General features: G+C 47.5%; 1 protein-coding gene across 2 annotated transcripts in view; it reads right to left on the bottom strand.

Moving 5' to 3' along the window:
• Positions 1-24,821, bottom strand: part of LOC119969044 (T-cell immunoreceptor with Ig and ITIM domains-like) — an 84,983-nt gene extending 60,162 nt beyond the window's left edge. For both annotated transcript variants that reach the window (XM_038802204.1, XM_038802206.1), the window contains exon 1: positions 24,682-24,821. In XM_038802204.1, the coding sequence (XP_038658132.1) occupies positions 24,682-24,721 (40 nt within the window). In that variant the 5' untranslated portion in view covers positions 24,722-24,821. The remainder of the gene's footprint in view (positions 1-24,681) is intronic.
• Positions 24,822-25,494: the final 673 nt, after the last annotated feature.

Here is a 25,494-nt window from a genome sequence, read left to right as displayed (position 1 = left end):
CACCTTCAGACATAGGAGATGGTGCCGACAATGTGTGATTCCCAGGTGAACACTGACTGGGTGGTGTCCGTAGTGAGAGGCCTGGGGCAAGCCGTCAGAACCATGAATCAAGACTTCCAAGGCTTTGGCACACTGTGCAGTCGATGGCTGTGGTGCAGGACAGGGGGTCCCAATCACAGGCAGACATGTCCTGGGCCCATATGGACATTGTTGTTGCGCTTCAGAACTTGGCCCTTTCACAAAGGGACATGGCTAAGGGCATTTGCCAGATGCTGACTGACCTTGGCCAGTCACAGACGGACATATCACAGTCACAGCGGGGCATATCAGAGGCAGTTAGCGACAGGACCAAAACAGTGAGGGACATGTTTCATTCGCTGAGGGATGTGTCCTAGTCTCATTGTTCCATGGTTGAGGCATCGAGACCATGGCTGAGATGAGAGCAGACCTCCAAGACTGGCAGCACCAAGTGAGGGTGGAGCCTTCGAAGCTCACTTCGATCTCACCTCCGTCCCATGGAGTAGCCGAGGGCCATCGACTATCCTGCAGGAGGAGGCAGGGAAAACACCCATGCCATTGCTGGAACACCTCACCTCAGAACAGGGTGGCACTTCGTCACCTGTGATACTCAAACATTGGCCGGACACATTCAGGCCCAGGCTCTCCAAAGGACATCCACCAAAAATATATCAGGTCAGAGGGCGGGAAACTCAGCAGGCCGCCTCTGAGTCTGATGTGCTGTCTGTGGTAACACATAGAAGGAGTGGTAGGCTACATATAATTAGAAAGTTGGACACCATGGGTGCAGCACATAGGAGATAGTTAGGGGTCAGGGCACAACAATGTATATTGTCACCAGTAAACACTTTTTTCACCAAGGTTCCAACCTACCTCAGTCCTCTGTCTGAAGGATGTTAGGGATGGGCTGAGTGTAGGGGTGTGCCGGGTGAAGGTTGTGGGAGGGTGGGGGTAGTTGGGCTGGGTGGTGTATGAGGGTGGCACGGGGCAGTGCCCCCAGAATACATGAGCATCCCAAATGGGGTCACACTTGGAGAGGTGGCAGGCCAGAAGTGTGAGGCCACCTTATAGGACAGCTTACCCAGTGAGTGACCCGTCACCGCTCACCATCTCCAGAAACCACCCCCCCCCCCCGACACCCCACTACCCCCACCCTCCCCTCCCCACCAAAGGATATATGGTCCCGTGAGATGGAATGGCCCACACATATGCAGGGAAACACCGAGGCAGACAGTAGATGGTGATCCTAAAGGCAGGAGTCAGACTTTGTCAAAAAATGTGGAGAACGGAATTCATCTCAGAGCGAGTTGTCATCATCCTCCGTCCTGCAGACAAGACCTGCTGATACTGCCTGTTCAGGGCCAACAGCCTGTAGTGATGCTGCGAGGACCCTTGAAAAAGGGAATGGGAGCTGGGGTTGTGGGATAGAGTGAAGGCCAGTGGGACAGGGAAGGCGCAGTGAAGGGAGGAGGGACAGGGATGATGCTGTGAAGACAGGAGGGACGGGGACGGTGTGAGTGGCTATGGGGAAAGGGGTACAACTTGGTAGGGTGGGGTGGGGTGAATGGAGAGGTGGGACAGGGTGACAGAGATGCTAGTGGCCAGGCCTCTTCGTTGGCAAATCATGATGCAATGAGGTCGTCCCATGTGCGGGGGCCCTGGAACACATGTTCGGTGGCCTGCCTGCTAGCCCGGCTCCGCACCCAATTTTTCCTGGAAATCCTCCTCATCTTCCTTATCAGATGCGGCTTGGTGTTCTTCCTCCTCCTCCAGCATGTCCCTCCACTGCTGTTCTATGTTGTGCAGGATACAGCAGGCCAGCACGATGTTAGAGATCCTCCTGGAGCTATATTGGAGAGCCCCAACAGAGTGGGACAGGCATTGGAAGCGCATCTTGAGGGTGCAGATGCACTGCTCAATGACTCTCCTGGTTGCTGCATGTGTGTCATTATAATGGACCTCCGCGTTAGTCTGGGCCCTCCGGAGAGGCGTCATTAGCCAAGACATCAGCGGGTAATCCTTAGCGCCAAGGGCTACCTCTCACCTGAGGAAGTGCCTCAAAGGAGCCAGGAACCAACGGGCGCGCCAGGATGGAAGCATTGTGCACACTGCCAGGGTATTGAGTGCAGACGTGCATGATGTGCAACTGGTGGTCACACACTAACTGCACATTCAGGGAGTGGAAGCCCTTCCTATTGATGATGGGCACTCCCTAATGAGCCAGTGCTACCATCCTGCACATTTCCCCACCACCCCACCCCTCAGCCATTCCCCATTATTTGGAGTGAGCTCTGCTATTCCCCTGCTTCCCCTGCAGTGGGCAAGGCGTCTGAGGAGTGTACTGAGGAGTGCCAGTGCCTGGTATGCCACTGATGGGTGAGCACCCAAGTGACCATAGGCCCAGGGCGTGATTCAACTAAAAGGAAACAGAGTCCCATAGAGTACACCCAGGTAGCACCCAGGTGGCATTACCAGTGTGCCAGGCTACCTGGGTGGCACCAGCAGTTCCAGGGTACCATCCTGCCCAAAGGGCATGCACCTGGGGCCTCCGTTTCCCCTGGGAAACCCCCACTGATACTGTTCCATCTGATCCCTGTTTCTGGAGACCAGTGCTGAATGGCGTTCACCCGAGGTCTCCGAGGTAACAGAGAGTTATCCTCGCCTCGGATGACTCCGGGATCTGTACATTAAAGTCTGCGAGCTCCCTCGCATTAATATGCTGATTTGTGAAAGAGTGATCCCGCCCACAATGGAGTGATCCCGCGTGAGATTTTGTGAGGCGTTGCGTGCCAGGTAAATCCCGTGAATGGGGTCTCCAGACTTCTATCGGCCACGTTGCACCACGGTGAGCTGCATTTGGGCACACCGTGGCCATTGGATCGTGCCCTTCATGAACATTTACAGGACACAGTGAGAAGTCAGCAGAGTGAACAGCCAAGGGCCTGTAAGTGGCGTCAAAGATGTGGCACTAAACACATACTGTAGCAATGGCAGTCTGAGCCGTGCCACCATGATCCCGAGGGGGGGAACCACGAGTCTACGGACCTGTAAACAAGTCGCTCCCTGCGAATCCCCTGTCCCAGACTGCCACCCCACAGAAAACCCAACACGTTTGGACACTTCTTTAAAATAATCTCACCTTCTTGCTCTCCCTCAGCAGCTATGGCACCAAGGTGCCACTTGTAAATACTTGTATTAATTTGCGCACCCGTGACTTCTGCCTAAGAGGGGAGAAGCATTGCTCGTGATAGATTTAAATCCATATAAATGATGGTTTTGCATGGGCCCGCTGGTAGGGGGTGCCAACTTCAATTTTGCCACGAGATGGGACCGGAGCATGGCGCTGAACTTGTCATTGGGCGCAAAACTCGATTCTGGCACTATGCTTGATCGTCATCGCATTTCCGGAGTCATGAAGTGGAGAACCCAGCCCAATAAATATGTTGCAGTATTTTTCTACAATGTATGTATTTTAACTTCACAATGCTTTATTAAGAACTTCCAAAATATATATTTTTATTAAAAACTTTCCATTTTCAATATATTTTCGAACCAAACCCACATTACACACAGCAGATTTTATACTAAACCAATATATCAAAAACCCAACTATCCATAGCCACCTCATCCACAAAGAGATCCCTAATGGTGTACTTGACTTTCCCCCCCAGGTAAAAGAATTCCATTTGGTCACCCTGCCATATCGAGGTACTGGGCAGAGCAGAAGACCTCTATAACAACAGATTTTATCTTCGGCCCCCGTTTGCAGCCCTGGCAAGTCTGACACTCCACAAATGCCCACCTGAAGACAAGGCTCCAGATCAACATTCAGAATCGCTGACATGGTGCTAAAGAAGGAGACCCAAAAGCGTATCAGCTTATTAGAACAAGACCAATTCATGTGTGTGTGATTAGCCAGCCCCCTGGAACACTGCTCTTTCCTGTACTCTACCTTCGGAAAGAAGCCACTCATCTTAGCTTTGGTCATGTGTGCCCAATACACCACCTTAAGTTGGATCAGACCAAGCTGTGCACATGAAGACATGAAGTTCACTCTATGAAGGGCCTCGCTCCACATCGCAGCATCCAGTATAGATCTCAACTCTCTCTCCCACTTCGCCTTCACCTCTTCTACTGGAATGAAGAGCTTGTCGTATGAGGAATAGTTGAGGACTCTGGGTCTGTACTCGTTGGAGTTTAGAAGGATGAGGGTGCATATTATTGAAACTTACAGGATATTGCGTGGCCTGGATAAAGTGGACGTGGAAAGAATGTTTCCAATTGTAGGAAAAACTAGAAGCAGTGAACACAATCTCAGACTAAAGGGACGATCCTTTAAAATAGTGATGGGGAGGAATTTCTTCAGCCAGAGGGTGGTGAATCTGTGGAACTCTTTGCCGCAGAAAGCTGTGGAGGCCAAATGACTGAGTGTCGTTAAGACAGAGATAGACAGGTTTTTGATCAAGAAGGGGATCAGAGGTTAAGGGGAGAAAGCAGGAGAATGGGGATGAGAAAAATACCAGCCATGATTGAATGGCGGAGCAGAATCGATGGGCCGAGTGATCTAATTCTGCTCCTATGTCTTATGGTCTTATTGTCCCAATCCTCCGACAGAATCTGCTAAGTGATGGACGTGCTACCCTTGTCTGATCCCACTAGCGAAAGAATCCTCTCCATCAGAATCGCCGGTGGTGCCACGGGAAATGTCGGGCAGGCCCCTCGTACAAAATTCCTTATCTGGAGGTACCTCAACGTGTTCGGCCCTAAAAGCCCAAACTTCACCGACAATTCCTTCAAGTTACCCAACCTATCCTCCACAAGTCAATTCCTGAATCTCTCAAGCCCCTTCCCTCCACAGACCCCAAACCTGGCATCCAGTTTCGAAATCTTGAATAGGGGATTTACACAAATAGGGGTCATTCTTGAAATGGATCCAAACGTAAAGTGCTGCCTGAATTATATCCCTATCCTTCAAATGGAAGCTAGCCAGGCAAGTTGGCTCCCGTTCCTGGGGATTAACCGGAAAGAGCTCGCTCTTTTCCAAATTTAATTTGTATCCCAAAAAGTACCAAAGCTCCACAGTAGCTCCATTATTTCACCCATAGTGGGACCAGTCCACAACATAAAGCAGATCATCAGCATATAGGGACACTCTATGTTCCACCCCTCGCCTCTTTTTTCCCCTCCACTTACCCAAAGCCTTTAAAGCAATAGCTATCGGTTGAATCGCTAATGCAAATAGGAGGGTGGACATTGGACGTTCCTGTCTTGTTCCCCTATTCACTTGGCAGTACTACTCGCTCAAAGCGCTGGTGCGATCCCTAGGTGAGGGGGCCTTATTCAATAACAAAATCAATTTTGGCCCTATACCGAATCTCTCCTGAACTTCAAAAAGGGCACCCCCACTTCATCCTATTAAATGCCTTCTTGGCATCCAAAGACACAATAAACTCCGGCTCAGGCCCAACAGACGGGGATAGAACAACATTCAGTGCTGTCAAATATTGGCTGACAATTGCCGCCCCATATCAAAGCTTTTCTAATCCTTCACAATCACCTCAGGGAGATAGGGCTCCAGCATCACCACCAACACCTTAGCCAGTATTCGGTGTTCCCATTTAACTGTAAAATAGGCCGGTATGACCCACACTCCGTGGGGTTTTTACCCTTCTTCAACAGAAGGGAAATAGACGCTTGCGAGTATGTAAACAGCAGGGTCCACAGGGAAAAATAATCATTAAACATGCCTGCCAGCAACAGGACCAACTGATCAGCAATCTTCTTGTGAAATTCCATAGGAAACCCGATTGAAAGACCTGGCTCACCCACCAATTTTGCAATCTAGTCTGGCCCCCTCACCGGCAAATGAGTCTCCTGCATAAACACCACATTAACCCTCAGATTCTTTAGGTGCGAGAAAACTCTCAACCTTTTTACTGGGACTCCCTTCCCCCAAATGTTCCAGATGACCATCCGAATAGGGGGCCTCTCAGCCCCTCTCGACCCAGAATCAGCATTTTCCACCGTGAAGGATTATCAATTGCCTGCCCAAAGGATGTAGGCCCAAGGCCCACTCAAGATGATCACCAAACTCACCCATAAAGTGAAACAATATAAATCCCACCATCCGAAAAGTAACGCTTCCCCCCACCCATCACCCTCCCCTGAAACCAGACCCCACTCTATTATAGCTGTTTATTGCATACCAAAGAACAATACCCCTGACTAACCAACCCCAACAAAACAAAAATGCGATGTTCTTTGAACCAGAAAAAACAGGTCCAACAGGCTACAGCCCCTCCTCCCAACTCGCTCCCATTCGCCAGTTAAAAATTTACTGCTAATGAAGAAGCCACTACCCAGGACAGAAGAAAGAGAAAGAGACACCCCTACTCGCCCGGCTGCAAAACGTAAAACAAAATTCAACACCCCGGCAAAGGTGAAAATCCCACTGGGAGCCATATATTTCCAAAACTACTGCCTTTAACAGTACTCCTCAGAACAGGTACCCCCCCCCCCCCCCCCCCCCCCCCCATCCCACACCATGCAACTTATGCAAAACACTCCCATCCCATCCCAAGAACAAAGAAATAACAACAAATATATATAAAGTACAAAATACCCCCAAAACCCTTCCCATCAACGACTAGTAAAGTCCCACAAAGCCCATTTAACCTGATCCCACTCCATGCGTTGCCGGAGTGTTCAATGGGCCCTGTCCAGCTCTGTAGGAGATGCCAGTCCACCCTCCCCCATCATCTTACCGAACATCTGCGAGAAATATGCTGTGGTATTTGGGTCCTCCACACTCACCGGCAACCCCATGACTGTGAGGTTTTATATCCTCAACTGGTTCTCCAGGTTACTCAGCTTCAACCTCACTTATTTTTTCTGACACCAATGACATTTCGGCCTCCAGGCATTTTGGTCGCTGTGCCTTGACAGAGCTATCTCTATCCCCTTCAAACCTCACCATGCTCCTTCACAGCTTCTAAAGTTCTCTTCAACCTTTCTCGCACAGGACCCAACACCTCCTCAATCGATTTATGGAGGGTTTCAAACATCCCTCTCCATTGCCTCTCGAAATGCTTATCAAATTCAGTTGCTAGTACCCCAGTTAGCATGTCTGCCATGATCGAGGGGGCTGCATTCGCAGGAATCGCCATCGCCATCGCCATCTTCCCTGCTGAGGTGCCACACGAAACCTCCGAGCCTGTCTAAGAATTTCCACTTGCAGACTTCTTACTTCCAACCTTTTTTGACATCCTTCCAGGTTCCTTCTACTTTCATATGGGTAGAACTTGTCCACCAAAAAAACCCCGGGAATAGGGCAAAAATGGCCAAAAAACAAGTGCCCTGGTGGAAGCTACCTAGTGCACAACCTCCTCCTACATGCCGCTACCAGAAGTTCATGCTTTATTAAGAACATTAAATAAACGTATCATTTGCTGTGGTTGTTTGGCCCTGTATACTGTGTTTCATAGAGGGAAGTACAGTGTTTGATTCTATGGTTGTCTTAGTGATAGGCAGCATGAGCACTGATACTGAGAGGCAGCATTTTCTTTATTTCATTGTGTTAGCTGTGTGGTACCAATTTGGTTTGTCTCCAATACTGATGCCACAGAGTGCTCACTGCCTGTTGGTGAATGTGAGTTGCTATGGTTACTGATAGCGCTTGATGCTGATGTACCCCAGTGTGCCATTGTTTCAATTTATTGTGAATCGTATTGGCTTGTGGCAAAGTTGTTCTGACTGTAGATGGAAAGATCTTGAATTCTTGTGGTTGAGTCAGAGAAATCTCTTTGTATTGTAGCTTTGTTGCTCACACGTTTTGAAATTAGAAACAAAATTTCAGTTAATCTCTAAGACTATCTGTTAAAATTGTATGAACTAATTAATTTTTTTTAAAAATCCATTATGTTTTAAATTGGTTAGATCTCTGAATAAAAGTGTTGATTGGATATTTTGGCAACTCCCCTCCTGATAATATGTTTTTATAATTAAAATACACACTGAAATTGATATACTGTGCGATCCTCCAGCCATGCTGCGCCGGAAAAGCAGCTTGCCGCGGAATAACGTGCCCATTGAAAGCCAGGACATTCAGGTCCCGGGATCAACCCGCTCACAACGCCTCGGGAAATTCAATGCAATCTTGCAAGACGTTGCAAGGGTCCTGACCACAATGGGCGGGATCATGTTTTTGCAAATCTGCATATTATAATGAGGCAGTAAGCCTTTCTCTAATATGCAGATTCCCAAGGTACCTCAGGCTTTGGGATTCAACCCCTTTGCCTCGGGGACCTCAGGCGAGTACCATTTGGCACTGGTCCCCACAACTGGGAACAGATGGAATGACACTCATAGGGGTCTCCAAGGGTATCGGAGGCTCCCAGCTGCATGCCCTTTGGGCAGGTTGATGCTCTGGAACTGCTGGTGCCACAACCTATTGGAAGTGGCAGCCTGGCATTAGCAGCCTGGCAGTGCCACCTGAGTGGCAGCCTGGCACTAGCGGCCTGGCAGTGGCACTCTCAAGATGACAGGTTGGCACAACCAAGGCTTTCTGCATGATCACGCGCAGTTGGGCCGGGGCTGCTTGGATGGGTGTTGCGGGGGTGGGTGGGGGGGAGTTGGTGGGCCCTCTCTTTTTGCCTTGCGGGGTGGTCGGGATTCTTTTGGCAGCCTCTCTAGCTACACAGGGAGTTCCGTAGAGCGAAAGTCCCCATTGTAAAAAACGGGGCTATCTGCGATCTCAGCCACGCGTTCCCCCTTCAGGCCCCTTTTTCAAAGTGAGTCGCGTTGAACAGCTATGTGTTTCTCGGCACGGCGAGTGCCAGGAAACACATGGCTAAACGTGCTCGCTTGGTGACTTTGTTTTTTTTTGGCAAGTTGGAGCCTATTATATAGACTATTGCCCAAGTCGGATAAATGCAATCATTTTTTCTATTTTCTGCTTAAGCGCTTCAAAAATACTGGGTCAAGAAGAAAAAGTTCAGTTGAGAGGTAAACAACAGATCCAAGCCATTTTAACGAAAGTTTGGACAAACTGGGTCTGTATTCTCAAAAGTTTTGAAGAATGAGAGGTGTTCTCATTGAAACCTACAAAATACTTAAAGGAATAGACAGGTCGGATGCAGGTAAGGTGTTTCCCTTGGTTGGGACCATGAGAAACAGGAGTCGACTTGTTAGCATACTGCATTCTGCTTTGCTATTCAATCGGATCATGACTGATCTGCAGTTTAACCTTCCTCTCTTTGCCAAATGCCATCTTATTACCTTATCAAACAAAAATCTATCTATCTTCGTCCCCTACTGGTTAAACCCCAGTATCCGTGGGACGAATATTTAAAGAGGCCACTAATTGGCCACTTAAGGGCCTAAATGTATCCATGGGTGGGCGGGCCTACTGATGCCTCCCAGCTGGTGAAATTGAAGCGAGGAGGGGCAGGTGGGCACCCATGGCATGCAGTCAAATTTTACAGCTCTTTTTCCCTGCTCACCTGACCACAGAGAGCTTAAATTTCAGCCCAACATTCCTGAGCAGTGTGAACTCAGTGGACGATATCCTCGTGAAGGGCGCACAATTTCAGAATAAGGGGGATGCCACTGAGGAGCGAGATGAGGAGAAATTCCTTGACGCAGAGGGTTTGGAATTCTCTATCCCAGAGGCTGTGGACGCTCGGTCATTGTGTATGTTTAAGGCAGAGATTGATCGATTTCTGATTAACAGGAATGTAAAGAATTATGGGGATTGAGTGTGTAAAAGGCATTGAAGTGTCTAATCAGCCATGAGTGTATTGAATGGTGGAACAGGCTTGATGGGCTGAATGGTCTATTTCTGTTCCTGTGTATCTAAAGAAATAACCAGATATTCCTCCAATTATTTTCTTTAATTCAATCATGGGATGTGGTTGTTTCTGAAGACTGGCACTTATCGCTCATTCCAAACAACTGAGTGACTAGCCTCGGCTGTCTCTGAGATCAGTTAAGAGTCAATCATATTGGTGTGGATCTGGGTCATATATATGCTACAGTGGATCAGGAAATCATATTTCCTCCCCTGAAGGATATTAGTGAATCATAGAATCATAGAATTTCTAATGCAGAAGGAGCCCATTCGGCCCACCAAGTCTGCGGCCCTTGGAAAGAGCACCCCACTTAAGCCCACGCCTCCATCCCATGACCGCAACCCAGCAACCTCACCCAACCGCTCCTGGACACCAAGGGCAATTTACCATGGCCAATCCACCCAACCTGAACATCCCCGGACCGCGGGAGGAAACTGGAGCACCCAGACGAAACCCGTGCAGACACGGGGAGAACAAATGAATCATATCATTTTTTTGTGCCAATTAGTAGTTTCATGGTCATTATTACTGACATTATTCCTGGAATATTAAAAATGCGTCAAAGCAGCGCGCCGAGAATGACGCGGCCGGCGGCGCCTAAGTGACGTCTCCGGCTCCAACCCGCGCATGTGCGGTTGCCGTCTTCCCCTCCGCTGCCCCGCAAGACGTGGCGGCTTGATCTTGCAGGGCGGCAGAGGGGAAAGAGTGCGTCTCTTAGAGACGCCAGCCTGACAATCGGTGGGCACCGATCGCGGGCCAGTCACCTCAAGAGCACGCCCGTGGTCCTCGATCCTCTCTCCGCCCCCCACAAGCCCCACACTTACCTGTCGCCGATGTCCAGGTGTGGTTGCTGCCGGCGTGAACCCGTCGGGGTCGTCAGGCCACTCGGCCCATCCGGGCCGGAGAATCGCCGGTGGCCAGGAAAAACTTGGGGGGGTGGGAGAATCGCAGGGGGTGCCAGAGCGGCCCTCCCGCGATTCTCCCACCCGGCGTGGGGAGCGGAGAATCGCGCCCAGTGTATTGCATGTATTGTTACTACCAGTGTGGATAGGGTGGGCGCGATTCTACGCCCCCCACGACGGGTCAGAGAATTGCCTTCCCGACCTCCCCCCCTCCCCACGGCCGCCCCACGACACGAATCGCTGCTCGCCGTTTTTTTACGGTGAGCAGCGATTCCTCCCTATCCGATGGGTCGATTTCCCAGGCCTTTACGGCCGTTTTCACGAATTTAAACACACCTGCTATCACAGTTCGTGAAAACGGCCGCAAAGTGCTGTTCTGCACAACCATGCCACCGATTGGCACGGCCGCACCATGGCCGTGCCAAGGGTGGCATGGGCCCGCGATCGGTGCCCACCGATCGCGGGCAGCGGGTCCGATTCCCGCGCACTCTTTGTCCCCACAGGATCAGTCCGCGGGGCGGCTGAGGGGCATGACGGACCGCGCATGCGCGGGTTTGACGCATATGCCGCCGTGAGTCTTGGCGGCCGGGCTTAGCGAACGTTCGCTAAGCCCGCGCTGCCGGTCTTCCCGGGGCCGCAATGCTAGCCCCGACCGGGGGGGGGGGTGAATCGGGTCCCGGGAGGGGGCGCGGAGGCTGCCGTGAAACACGGCTGGTTTCACTGCAGCCTTTACGACTCTCCGCATTTGCGGAGAATTGAGCCCGGTAAACTTCATAAGTTTAACATTAGAGGGATCAGGACAAGAACAAAGCAATAAGCCGTACCCGCAGTCCAATCAACTCCCTATCCCTTGTGCTTGAGGACAGAATGACAGGAGATATTGTGCAGGTAGAGAATTGTCCCATATGGAAAGAAAAGATACGAGAATACATATAGCAGAAAGGGTGGTCCCTATGGGCAGAATGTTATGTGAATTCTGAAACGGGAACCGAAGTCTTAGGAAAGAAATACTGGGATGATTTAATGAAGGCTCAGGGAAAGCGAGCAGCCAAATATGAGTGGGCAACGGCCATCGTGAGCTGCTTAGGACAGCTAGTAGGAACTGAGTGGTTATTAAACATCATTCGCAAGGAGTTAGAAAAATCAAAGCAGTTGCGGGACGAGGAAGAGGAAGAAATTCGGAAACTAAAGGAGAAACTGGAGGAAGAGATTTAAAAGTTAAAAGAAACAAAAGGAGGAAGACATTGAAAAGCTAGAGAAAGGGAGAAAGAAATAAAGAAGCTGAAAGAGGAAATGGTTAGGAAACTAAAGGAGGGAAAAGTGACTAAAGGAACAGCAGTAGGAGAGGATGGAGCAAACAGAAGCAAACAAGGGCAGATAGATAAATGATTTAAAACAAGCCAATCAAGCTAGCTTAGTACATCTGGGTAGTTTTCAGACCCAATATGAGAAAGCCTACCAAGACACCCAACGCGCTGTCTTGGCCAAAGGTGAAGCTGAGCACATGGTGACTCGATTAGAAACCAAGTGCACCAATCTGCAGGTGGCAATAAAAGCGCTCCATCAAGCTAGCAAAGAGCATAGACTAGCAACCGCTTATTACTCTGAGTGCCAGTGATAAATTACACGATTAAAATCCCTACACTTGGTTCAATACGGTTTTATGTCTACCTTTGGGACAGTAGAGGAAGAGGAGGCAGAGAGTGCAGAACCGAGGTCTTTCCCAAAGGAGGCACTACCCCCTGCGCCACCATCCTTCCGAGAGCAAGTCATATCCACTGCGCCTTGGATCCATCTCCAGTATCCATGCACCTAGTGACAACCGAATGACGGGTAGAGGATGCCTCAGGCCCGGCTGTCACCCACACAACCCCGTTTGCAGTGGTACAATTGGCCGACATTTCCAATAAAAGTACAACATTTGAGCCAACTGCTGACCCACACAGCTTCTTTGAGGATGTTAGGCAGCAAAAGATAATGCACGGGCTAGATGAAGGGGAGCAGATAAAGTTAATTGTTATGTGCTTAATCAAGTCTGTACGATCGGCCCTGCCAGCCCCTCAAAACGTCAGGGAGGGTGGCCTGGATGAGATGAAGGAGGCAATATTAACTGCAGTGGGATACAATAAAGGGGTTCCCGTAGACGGGCTAAATAAATGCAATGAAAGAAAAGGGGAACGCCCGACCGCCTTTGCCGGTTGTTTGTGAATCCGATTTAAGGGCGTATACGGGGATTTAGAATGCTCCAGATTCGATGAAGCCGATTCCTCTGTATGGGCTAGGACCTTAGTCTCACACGCTACTGAGGAAGGCAAGAGAGCCTGCATTAATTTTGACCCTGCAGAGCCCACACACAATTAAGCATGGGTTCTTGCTAGCTAGAGTCTGGGAGCAGGCAGTTCAGGAGCATCCACCATTGATTGTGGCCAGATAGCTGGAGAGGTTCTCATTGAGAGGCCAGATTTGAAACCACAGAAACAATACCGTTTCCCCAGACAGGCGGAGATAAGAGATAGCCAAAGTGATTGACAGCCTTTTACAGCAGGGGGTGTTGGGACCAGTCACATCAACAAACAATGCACCGATATGGCCTGTGAAAAAGCCAGATGGATAGTGGCGCTAAATGATAGATTATAGGGTGTTAAACAAGGTTACCCCACTCACAGCCCCCACCGTAGCTACAATCCCGTCACCATGATGAAACTTGGGGTACAGGCAAAGTTTTTTACAGTGCTGGATATCAGCAATAGTTTTTGGTCCATCCCGTTAAATTGGTACTGCCAGTACAAGTTTGCTTTCACTTTCCAAGGCCAACAATACACTTGGACTTGCCTACCACAGGGTTTCCATAATTCCCCTTCCATTTTTCACAGACAATTAGATTAGAACAATTCTCCCCTGATTCTCATGACGTACTGTTGCAGACCAACACCAAAGAGGAGCATGTAACATTGCTCACACTGCTCCACTCAATAAGTTATAAAATCAACCTGCAAAAGGCCCAAGTCAGGCAATCAAAAGTCTGTACCTAGGTACAGTCATCACATATGGGAAGAGGGAGATCAAACAGAAAAGAATAGATTCCATAATGTAGCTACCAATACCCAGGGATGTGAGTGCCCTCCGATCTTTCCTAGGTCTGGTAAGGTACTGTCGGAACCATATAGATGACTTTGACACCAAAGCAGTCCCAATGTCTGACTTACTAAAGAAAGACATCACTTGGAAATGTACTGCACAGCACACAGCTGCAGTAACTGATTTAAAGCGTGCCCTCGCCACAGCACCAGCCCTACTAGTCTCAGACCCAAATCTGCCATTCGCCTTACAGGTTGCAGCCTCTGACCTCATGCATTCGGCAATACTAATGCAGGAGCGACACGGTAGATTAGGTCCAGTTGCCTACGCCTCCCGGGTATAGTCGAATAGGGCTTCTCAGGATGCGAACGGCACCTGCTCGTGGTATTTTGGGCTGTGCAGCATTTTGAGTACATTACCAGATTAAGTCCCATCACTGTCCTCACTGAACACACCTCAACCCAGCTTTTCCTGGATATCCGACTTAGAGATGGCTTGGTAAGCCAGGTCCGTGCCGCACGCTGGACGCCACTATTACAGGGCAGTGACATCACCATAAAATAAACCAAAGTGTCAAAGATCTTGACAGATAATCTGCATTATGGGGGAGACCCACCTGAGTGCCAATCATAGACACAAAGGACCCCACGGGTCCGTTTATCCCAAAACAACAGGAGGCACGGTCAGGGACAAAGCAGACTGCCTCCGGGCAACTAGACACAGCACTAAAGATATATGTAGATAGCTCATCCACAATAGAGGGTGGGATCAGAATCACAGGATGTGGAATATATATGGAGGGTACTAATAGAACTTGCCCTCAAATTACCCAGACACCTGAGTGCCCAAGCCGCCGAACTAGCAGCAGTCGCATGCGTAGTCAGCCACCCAGATTTGTTTCCCACCACTGCCAACATTTATTCCGTTACTATGTACATGTGCAACAGCTCAAACGTGATCCTCCCAATTTGGGAAGTTAGAAGTTTCATCTCTGAAGATGGGAATCCCCTACCATCAGCCCCTATTTAAAATATATCCTGAAGGCCACCGATGGGCATAGATATGGGATCGCTAAAGTTAAGAGCCACCACAGGACCTCCCCACCTGGCAACTGTAAGGCTGACGCATTAGTCAAAGCCGGCGTCTGTACCAGATGCTTTTGGCAACCACCCGTAGGAGAGAAAGTAAACGCTTTGGCCGTCTGCCAAACCAATACAGCCGGCCTGGTCCAAGGATAGCGCACTGACGATTCCCTAAAACAGATTTTAGACGGAGTCTACCCAGCCTCATACGAGAAATGGAAGGATAGAATATAATTTCATGATGGCTCAATTCTGAAGAGAGGCACATATGTAGCCCCCACCCAAGATAGAAACCAGCTCCTCTACCAGTTCCATGATGGGTAGGAACATCAGGGCGCAGAGACAACAACTGACTGATCAAAAGAATTATGTTGGTGGCCGGAACTGCTCGGCGATGTCACTCACTATATTCAAAATTGCCTAATTTGCACCCAGAATAACCCCGATAGACACGCCAGGAAAGGAGAGCTAAGGCACACACGCCCAGTAGAAGGCCCCTGGACAAATCTCCAGGTTGATTACATTGGCCCACTTCCACTTTGTAGGAACGGGTATAAGTATGTTCTGGTAATAATAGATACCTTCACCAAATGGTTTGAGGCATTCCCCACTAGATCCAATATAGCTAAGGCCACTGCCAAAATACTAGCCAAACAGGTACTTACACAATGGAGTCTTCCCCGCAGCATAGAGTCTGGCCAAGCGATACATTTCACCGTGCGGGTGATGCAGAACGTCATTGCTATGCTTGGCATCAACAACACTTTCACATCACCAAATAAACCGAATGCTAAAAGGGATCATCAGGAAAACTGTGCAGCAAAATAACACAACCGTGGATACAGTGCCTTCATGATGATGCATGATACTGTCTCCACCTCGACTGGATTCACCCCCCACACATTAATGACTGGCCGGCCCATGAAGGGAGTTGAATATTTATAAGAGCTTGATTTAATGGAGCCAGCTACCACAGGGCTCATGCATGAGAAGGCTGTTCAGCAGATCACCGAGAACATTAAAGCTGCCCAGTTAACTGCGGGTGTCCGATCAGGAGCAAGAAATAAACAATGCAAGGCATATTTTGATAGGAAGTTACACCCCGAAGAATACGCGGTTGGACAGCAGATAATGATAGCCCTTTACAATCCCAGTTCTTTCTTGTCCCCAAAATATTCAGGCAAGTACATCATCAAAGAAAAAATAAGTCCCTCAGTAAATAAGATCTTGTTCGCTTACGGGAAGTCGGGATAGTTTCATGTGAACCAGCTAAAAGTACATGGAGCTCAGAGTAATCACTTCCACAATCTTAGACAAGGGATAGCGGAAAATGACTCTGATATCACTTCCCTGCCACAGCCAAAAGCCCCTTCCACACCTAAAGTGCCCTTAGGTGCACTAATCGACCAGGACAGAGCAAGAAACCTGTGCACCCTGGAAGACTGCGCAAAATGCTACACACCAGGCTTCACAACATTATCGATTCGCTGTAAGCATAATCCCCACTCGCCCCAAGCTTAACAGCCCAGATTTGACTAAACAACTCCGGACCACTTTGATGATTACACCCCACAGCGCATCCCCTTCCTGGGTAAGGGATTGGACCCGTAGACTAATTAAGATAGGGGATGAGGACAGCGACCTCCCGAATACCGCTACAAATCCCACTGTGTGGCCCAATGAACAGATACGAGTCTGGAAACCAGGTGAATAGATGCATAGATACATAGAAGATAGGAGCAGGAAGAGGCCTTTTGGCCCTTTGAGCCTGCTCCGCCATTGATCACGATCATGGCTGATCATCCAACTCAATAGCCTAATCCTGCTTTCTCCCCATAACCTTTGATCCCATTCGCCACAAGTGTTATATCTAGTCGCCTCTTGAATATATTCAATGTTTTAGCAGCAACTACTTCCTGTGGTAATGAATTCCACAGGCACACCACTCTTTGTGTGAATAAATGTTTCCTCATCTCTGTCCGAAATGGCTGACCCTGAATCCTTAGACTGTGACCCCTGGTTCTGGACACACCCATCATCGGGAACATCTTCCCTGCATCTATCCTGTCTAGTCCTGTTAGAATTTTATACGTCTCTATGAGATTCTCCCTCATTCTTCTGAACTCCAGCAAGAACAATCCCAATCTCGTCAATCTCTGCTCATATGACAGTGCCGCCATTCCTAAAATCAGCCTGGTAATCTTCGCTAAACTCCCTCGAGAGCAAGAACATCCTTCCTCAGAAAAGGAGACCAGAACTGCACACAATACTCCAAGTGTGGCCTCATCAAGGCCCTGTACAATTGCACCAACACATCCCTGCTCCTGTACTTGAAACCTCTCGCAATGAAGGCCAACATACCATTAGCCTTCTTTACCGCCTGCTGCACCTGCATGCTTATCTTCAGCGACTGGTGAACAAGAGCACCCAGGTCCCACTGCACACTCCCCTTTCCCAATTTACAGCCATTCAGGTAGTAATCTGCCTTCCTGTTTTTGCTCCCAAAGTGAATAACCTCACACTTATCCACATTATACTGCATCTGCCATTGATTTTCCCACTCGCCCAACCTGCCCAGACCATACTGTAGGATCACTGCATCTCGTCACAGTTCACCCTCCCACCCAACTTGGTATCATCTGCAAACTTTGATGGAGCCCTATGAGATAAATGATTCAGATGATGAGTCTCTGTTGGGTGATTTGCAGAATGTGATGTTGAGTGTGGATATTTAAGCTGCTCCAGAAGGTGAGATTCAGCCTACTTACAAGCAACTGCATGGTACAAGAATTTCTGATGGACAGCAGTTATCACTAGTAGGAGTAACCAGGTCTGATAACCAGGTCAAGGCAGCCTTGCTAAAATGTTATTTTTCTTGGATTCTCCGAGGCAGTTTTCTAAATTAAAAAAAATAAATTTGGTATACCCAATTAATTTTTTCCAATTAAGGGGCAATTTAGATAGCATGATGGAAGTGGTGGTGTCTCGTGCTCTGATTGATGGAATCCTTGAGAGATCCAGAAGAGTGCTCACTGAACTTGGCTTATCCTTTATCTTCTCATGCAAGGTGGATGGTGTCTTTATCCTGCCATTTAAACTGCAATTTTTCTCCAATCCTGGACGTTACTTCCTTATGATTATGTTGTTGATTATTTAATATTTAAAAAAAAAATTACAGTACCCAATTCTTTTTTTCCAATTAAGGGGCGATTCAGCTTGGCCAATCCACCTACCCTGCACATCTTTGGGTTGTGGGGGCGAAACCCACACAGACACGGGGAGAATGTGCAAACTCCACATGGACAGTGACCCAGGGCCGGGATTGAACCGGGACCTCGGCGCCGTGAGGCGGCAGTGCTAACCACTGTGCCACCGCGCTGCCCGCGTTTTCTATATTTTAAGATCATCAAGTGTAGAATTTTAATTCTTCATGGCACAATATGCCACATCTATCACCAGCCATCTACTTCCTCAAATCTTGATGAACTCAATCCGCTGGCTCACTGCCAATACGGGACCAATGTGTCCACCACTCCCCTAGTTTTGTTTTGTTTCTCCCTTTCTTTGTGAACAGAATGAAGACTCCCCCACTTCACCTTGGACATGACTTGTGTTCAGTTCCATACGGTCTGGCAGACAAATATCCGTTCGTGTAGCAGGCATATCCCTTGCTGTACCCACCAGTACTGCCAAAGCTCCAAAAGAAACGGCCCACACAGCTGATTCATTTTGTCACTTTTCAAGAGGTGCAGCCAGTGCAGGAGTGCTATGACAAAGTTACTATCTTATGGTTCGCCTTAAAACATGCAAGTCCCTCATGGCAGGGATACCCTACCTAGCCCACGTCCCAAAGCACGCTCCAATACCAACTTTCGCCAGTCACACTAGACGGACTCCACATGCCATTTAAACCCCAGGCCTTGTGATTAGAACATAAGAACATAAGAACTAGGAGCAGGAGTAGGCCATCTGGCCCCTCGAGCCTGCTCCGCCATTCAATTAGATCATGGCTGATCTTTTGTGGACTCAGCTCCACTTTCCGGCCCGAACACCATAACCCTTAATCCCTTTATTCTTCAAAAAACTATCTATCTTTACCTTAAAAACATGTAATGAAGGAGCCTCAACTGCTTCACTGGGCAAGGAATTCCATAGATTCACAACCCTTTGGGTGAAGAAGTTCCTCCTAAACTCAGTCCTAAATCTACTTCCCCTTATTTTGAGGCTATGCCCCCTAGTTCTGCTGTCACCCGCCAGTGGAAACAACCTGCCCGTATCTATCCTATCTATTCCCTTCATAATTTTAAATGTTTCTATAAGATCCCCCCTCATCCTTCTAAATTCCAACGAGTACAGTCCTAGTCTACTCAACCTCTCCTCATAATCCAACCCCTTCAGCTCTGGGATTAACCTAGTGAATCTCCTCTGCACACCCTCCAGCGCCAGTACGTCCTTTCTCAAGTAAATTGAGTTATTCTCAAGTAAATCAAGTTATTGCTGCAAAATAAAACAGGCCATCCTGATTTTGCAGGCCAGTTAAAATAAGATTGTTTCCGACCACGCCATGACTCGTGGATTTACAAAAAAAGGGGGGAGAGGGCGCCACATATAGTTTAAACTCATTTAAACATAGATGCAGCAAATATTGGACATGCTAACAACAGAAATAGGACAACGACGGACAATGGTGAAGATGCAGCCCGGAATCTACCTCATCGCATTCGTCATTGGGATCAACACACAGGACATCCCAAGCAACATTAATGTTTTATGCCCCTGATACCTGAGGCTTGCTCCACCTGCCGCGAGGGAAAGCAAAGGTTGTGCAGCAGCAAAATGTAGGGCCCACGCTCGAATCACAGACAGACCCACCAAGATGGCTATTTGCACTAATGGACAATTAGTACCGGATTATGCCTCGGATTGCAAATGTTTATTGTAATGTTTCTATGAGTAGCAGTAGAATGTTTAATTGTTTGTAATGTTAAAATCAGTATTAGAATCCTTGCCCCCACCCAAAAACCGGTGCTGGAGAACTTGGCAGCCGGTGTCGGAGCGGTGGGGCGGGATTCACGCCGCTCCCCCCCCCCCCCCCCCCGGCGATTCTCCGACTCGGCGGGAGGTCGGAGAATCCCTCTCCTGATATGCTACTTCTGTCATTCTTTGTACAATAATAATAATACTTGGAATACTTTGTCGACATTTATTGTATCAAAACATCTTCTGCTTCACACGCAATTAATTATTTTGACATTCAGCCACTTCAATCATTCTGCACCAATAATATCCAATAAACAATGAGACAATTCAGTTGTTTTAGTGGTGTTGATTATGTGATGATTTAGTAGTGTTGATTATGGGATGAACTTTTTGTTCTCTTCTGTTTCGCTATGATGTATGGTCAGTTTAGAAGGTGACAGTAGTCATTCAAGGAACCAGAGAGCAAGATCGGGCATTGTTTCATTCATTTCTGGAGTTAAAAGTTCTTGCCTGGGAGGAACAGTGATTTTGGACCTGTGGTTCCCAATGCTCTCCACCATTGGATAGTACGGTAGCACAGTGGGTAGCACTGTTGCTTCACAGCTCCAGGGTCCCTGGTTCGATTCCCGGCTTGGGTCACTGTCTGTGTGGAGTCTGCGTGTTCTCCCTGTGTCTGCTTGGGTTTCCTCCGGGTGCTCTGGTTTTCTCCCACAAGTCCCGAAAGACGTGCTGTTAGGTGAATTGGACATCCTGAATGATCCCTCTGTGTACCCGAACAGGCGACGGAATGTGGTGACTAGGGGCTTTTCACAGTAACTTCATTGCAGTGTTAATGTAAACCTACTTGTGACAATAAAGATTATTATTATTCTTTGCTCATTTCTGGGTCTGTTGTAGATTATCTGATAGGAATTGATTATTAGTTAGCAACTCCATTGTAATTGTTTCTTGCTAATTCCAGGATGGTATAATGTGAACAGATCTTTTTCAACCAGCAGTTCCAATGTTCTCATGTTTAATGCCCACCCAAAATACAGGCAGTCACAGACAAGACCTCTATTCAATACTTCATCTGAAAGGTACAGACGATGCAGCATTCCCTTAGTGCTATACTGAACTATTGGCCATTACTTGGGTATGAACATGTACAGATCTATGTACACATTAATGAAACAAACCTGTGCATGCAGGAAACAGTCTTATATATGTGAAAAATACATTAATACACCTGTACTGTAAACACCTTTCAAATGGCAACTATTAACCCATTAAAATATTGAATTGTGGGATAAAAAAAACCTAGAATATCCTTTAATTTTTCTTTACACTTTTGAACTATTTTAGGTTCATCAAATTAAACTAAGTCAACAAATTGAGGGACAAGTAAAAGGGGCCATTCCTTAAAGAGGCACTGCCTTAAACAAAAACCAAGAACAAATGAAACTTAAAAACTTAAACCAAAAGGTGTCTAAAAGGATCAGTCAAGCACCCCAGACCTCGTGGTGCCACTGGGCATGGTAGGCCTTGATGGTGCCTGTGGGCACCACATGCTTCCTCTGCAGAGAAACCTGGATGCAAATGAAGCCACCAAAGAAGGATAGTCAGGCTAGGTGACCCCTCGGTCGCCCGCTACCTGGACCTGTTAATGGCCAGTTTCACCAGGCCAGGAGCAGGTTCACAAGGAGGTCCGCCTCCTTCCCTGCTCCTCTCCACATCGGATGCCCATAGATCAGGAGCATGGAGCTGAAGTGCAAACTATACTTCAATAATAGGTATAGTCAAAAAAGTAAAAAGAGGGAAACAAATCTGTGCATGCAGGAAACAGTCATACATATGTGAAAAAGGCATAAATGCACCTGTACTATAAATTTGTTTTAACTGACAACATTTAGCTACGCATTAAAATATTGAATTACGAAATAAACCAAACCTAGAATATTCTTTTTTCTTCTTCACACGTTTGAGACAGGCAAATTAACACCATATTGTGTTTTGATTGAATGCTTCCTTAAATGAGATTTGGTCTCGAATGTGCTTAATTTGTTTTCTCACATTTTTCATTGAGGTAGACTGTGATTAATGCAGAATTGCAAGTAAACAGTTTATGTCTTAACAGAAGCACACTTTGCAAGCACACACCATACATTAAACAAGAGTAGTGCACAACCCAACATGCGTTAAGCAGTTAAGCAGAAAAGCTAAATGCAGAGATGGACTTACAGCTTTGGGGCCCTACGCTCCCCACCTTGTAGGGGCCCCATGTCACGCACCGTCCCTTGGTAGTATGGTGGCCCGCTACCAATGATATAAGGTCCTTCCCCCAATGGCATCAAACTCTGCCATAATGATGTCGAGCCCAACCCTGATCTCGTCAATGTCGCCCTGATACTACCCATCCTCAACTCAAACAATGCAAGGCACAGAAACCCAAAATCTTGCTATTGCTGCCCAGCCCAGTTGCTGCCCAGCCCAGCCCTCTCACTCTCTACCCAGCTGCCAGGCTGACTCCTGGCTCTGGCCGAGTCACCCCACCCCCATTGGTAGCTGCTCCCTGATTTCCTGAGACATGACACCGGTGTTTGCCTGGCCTTCTTTGCGCCTCCCAACTGCTGCTCTGCTCACCACTTGGCTCTCGCTTAGGTGGCTTGGCCTCGAGCTTGGACCTTCGATGACTGTGTGTACTCCTGGCTGACTGTCTGCCTCTTTGCTGCTGCTGGCTTTCTGGCTTGGTGGCTTATGTTCTTTTTGTTTGATCTCCCCCCCCCCCCCCCCCCCCCCCCCCCCCCCCCCCCCCCCCAGCCCTGGCCTGGAGGTTGAGAGTCACCCTGCTGCTCCCATCGATGGCCTGTAGCCAGTGCCTCTGCCTCACCTCATTGAATGCTTCATAATTGGCCCCCCAATTGCCCGGGGCTTCGCACTGTAATGCTGTGGGTATCTTTGTATGTCCACCTCTGGCTAGATGCACACGTGAAACTGATACAGAATTTTAAAAAATAACAATTTAGAGTACCCAATTCTCTTTTTTTTCCAATTAAAGGGCAATTTAGCATGGCCAGTCCACCTACCCTGCACATCTTTGGGTTGTGGGGGTGAGACCCACGCAGACACGGGGAGAATGTGTAAACTCCACACAGACAGTGATTCGGAGCCGGGATCGAACCCAGGTCCTCGGCGCCGTGAGGCAGCAGGGTTAACCACTGCGCCACCGTGCCACCCTTAAACAGATATATAAATATATGTGACTGTATGATTGCTCTTGTATGCACTTGCTTTTTTGCACTTAACACCTTATAAAGGTTGGTTGGTGTATAATAATAATTAGGTATTTTTTATGAAGGAATCTAGGGGATGAGGATATTAACAAGATTTAAAAGATTTGGTCTCGAATTGGGGAGAAGACAAAATATGTAATTTAATCATCAGATCACTCTATATATGAGGTTTAAAGGCTAGTACACATGGAAAGAGAAAATTGTGGAAGGTGAGCAGTTCCTAAATCTTGAGATTCTGGGAAAGAATGGACTGTCGGTAGCATGGTGGTTAGCATCAATGCTTCACAGCTCCAGGGTCCCAGGTTCGATTCCCGGCTGGGTCACTGTCTGTGTGAAGTCTGCACGTCCTCCCCGTGTGTGCGTGGGTTTCCTCTGGGTGCTCCGGTTTCCTCCCACAGTCCAAAGATGTGCGGGTTAGGTGGATTGGCCATGCTAAATTGCCCGTAGTGTAAGGTTAATGGGGGGATTGTTGGGTTACGGGTATACGGGTTACGTGGGTTTAAGTAGGGTGATCATTGCTCGGCACAACATCGAGGGCCGAAGGGCCTGTTCTGTGCTGTACTGTTCTATGTTCTATGTCCCACTAGAGCAGTCTCTGATGAGCAAAAGATCCCTTATTGCCATATTCAAACAAACTAATGCCTATAAAGTGTTTACAGGCATATCTGTTCTTGCCTGAGCTCATATGGCATCATGGCGGCAGGACATAGATCTGTCACATTGGATCTTTGAACCTTTGTTTCCTGTCCAAGAAACTGATTAAAGAAGGTACAATTTAACTCCCTGGGAGCTTAAATGATGAATGTCATCTTCTAAATATATGATTTTAAAAATTGGTCATTTAGACTGTTGCTGAAAATGGAATACAACAACAACTCACACAATTCACTTCCATATAGTGAAAGGATTTGAAATTCAGAATTCAATGACTTCAAGTCAGCCATTGATCTGCTTCTTCAGGTTACTTTTCCAGGAAATTTTGGATTATGGGAAAAATGAGCCATAAAATGGCATAGATTGCAATGTAAATCACAGATTGCATCATATGACTGGGTGATCAAAACTAATGAATAAATCAAGCCTTCAAATTCTGAAAGGATTTTTCTTAGATCTCAGGAACCTTTGTCAAATGGAAGTTAATTCACTTGGCCCTGATTATAATATTTGTTGATAATATCATGGCATGGCATACTTGCATTTAAACATACCTCTTGCTGCACACGCAATAATCCCCATTTACAGAAACCATATAAACTTGCATCTCACTGCTGTAACATGCTTTCTAAATAGTTTCCACAAACCGCGTTTTGGAGTTGGCTCTTACATTTATAAAACCCTTTGTATGGCAATCCATATGCTCGTTACTTTCAATCTATGAGGAGTTCCTGAATTCAGACGTCCTGTTCTGACTGGTTTCACAGAATTATTTGTTCATTTTGGGCTAAATGATTCCTTTGCCACTTTAAAAAATATCCCCCAACAGTAAGAATGACAGACTTACCCGTCACAATCAATAGATAAACGACAACTGTTCTTATCATGATGTTTCTGAACAACTGTCTCAGAATTATTCTGGCAGAGGAATTGCCTGGTTCTTAAAAGGTAAAACAACAGCAATAACAGGAAGCTCTGATTAAAGAGAAACCACAGACTCGTATGCGCTGGCTGTTCAAAATATCCCTAACCTTACATTTGTACCCGTACATTCTGGCCTGACCTCAACTGAGTTTACTTTTTCTTCAGTTAAGATGTCAAAGTCCAGATACCTATTTTGTTTGAATTATAATTCATCATAATTAATCTCATGCAGTATTCCCTGAGTAACGTTTTTTTTTAAGACTGTAAATATCAGCTTCACCTTAAATATTTCTGCTTTTCCCTTGGGTATAAATTCATCTTGAGGTGGTTGCCTGGGGTGCTGGGTGGTGCTATGAGGCATGGTGATGGGTAATCCCTCTTAGAAGAGTGGAAGGTATTTATATTTATTTTAAAAAAATAAATTTAGAATACCCAATTCACTTTTTCCAATTAAGGGGCAATTTAGCATGTTCAACCTTACACATCTTTGAGTTGTGGGGGCGAAACCCACGCAAACACGGGGAGAATATGCAAACTCCACACGGACAGTGACCCAGAGCCGGGATCGAACCTGGGACCTCGGCGCCGTGAGGCAACAGGGCTAACCAACTGCACCACCGTGCTGCCCTCTGGAATTTCTAATAGACAGTGGCATCGTCACCGAATCCTGCTTTAAATATGATGTGCCACACTCAATGTGCCATGGAGCCTAAAACATTTCCGTTTTCTCCTGCAG

Source organism: Scyliorhinus canicula, chromosome 7 (genome assembly GCF_902713615.1).
Source record: "Scyliorhinus canicula chromosome 7, sScyCan1.1, whole genome shotgun sequence".
NCBI classification, from domain to species: domain Eukaryota; kingdom Metazoa; phylum Chordata; class Chondrichthyes; order Carcharhiniformes; family Scyliorhinidae; genus Scyliorhinus; species Scyliorhinus canicula.
The sequence above is the reverse complement of the archived record's forward strand: the minus strand, read 5'-3'. Positions and strand labels throughout refer to the sequence as shown.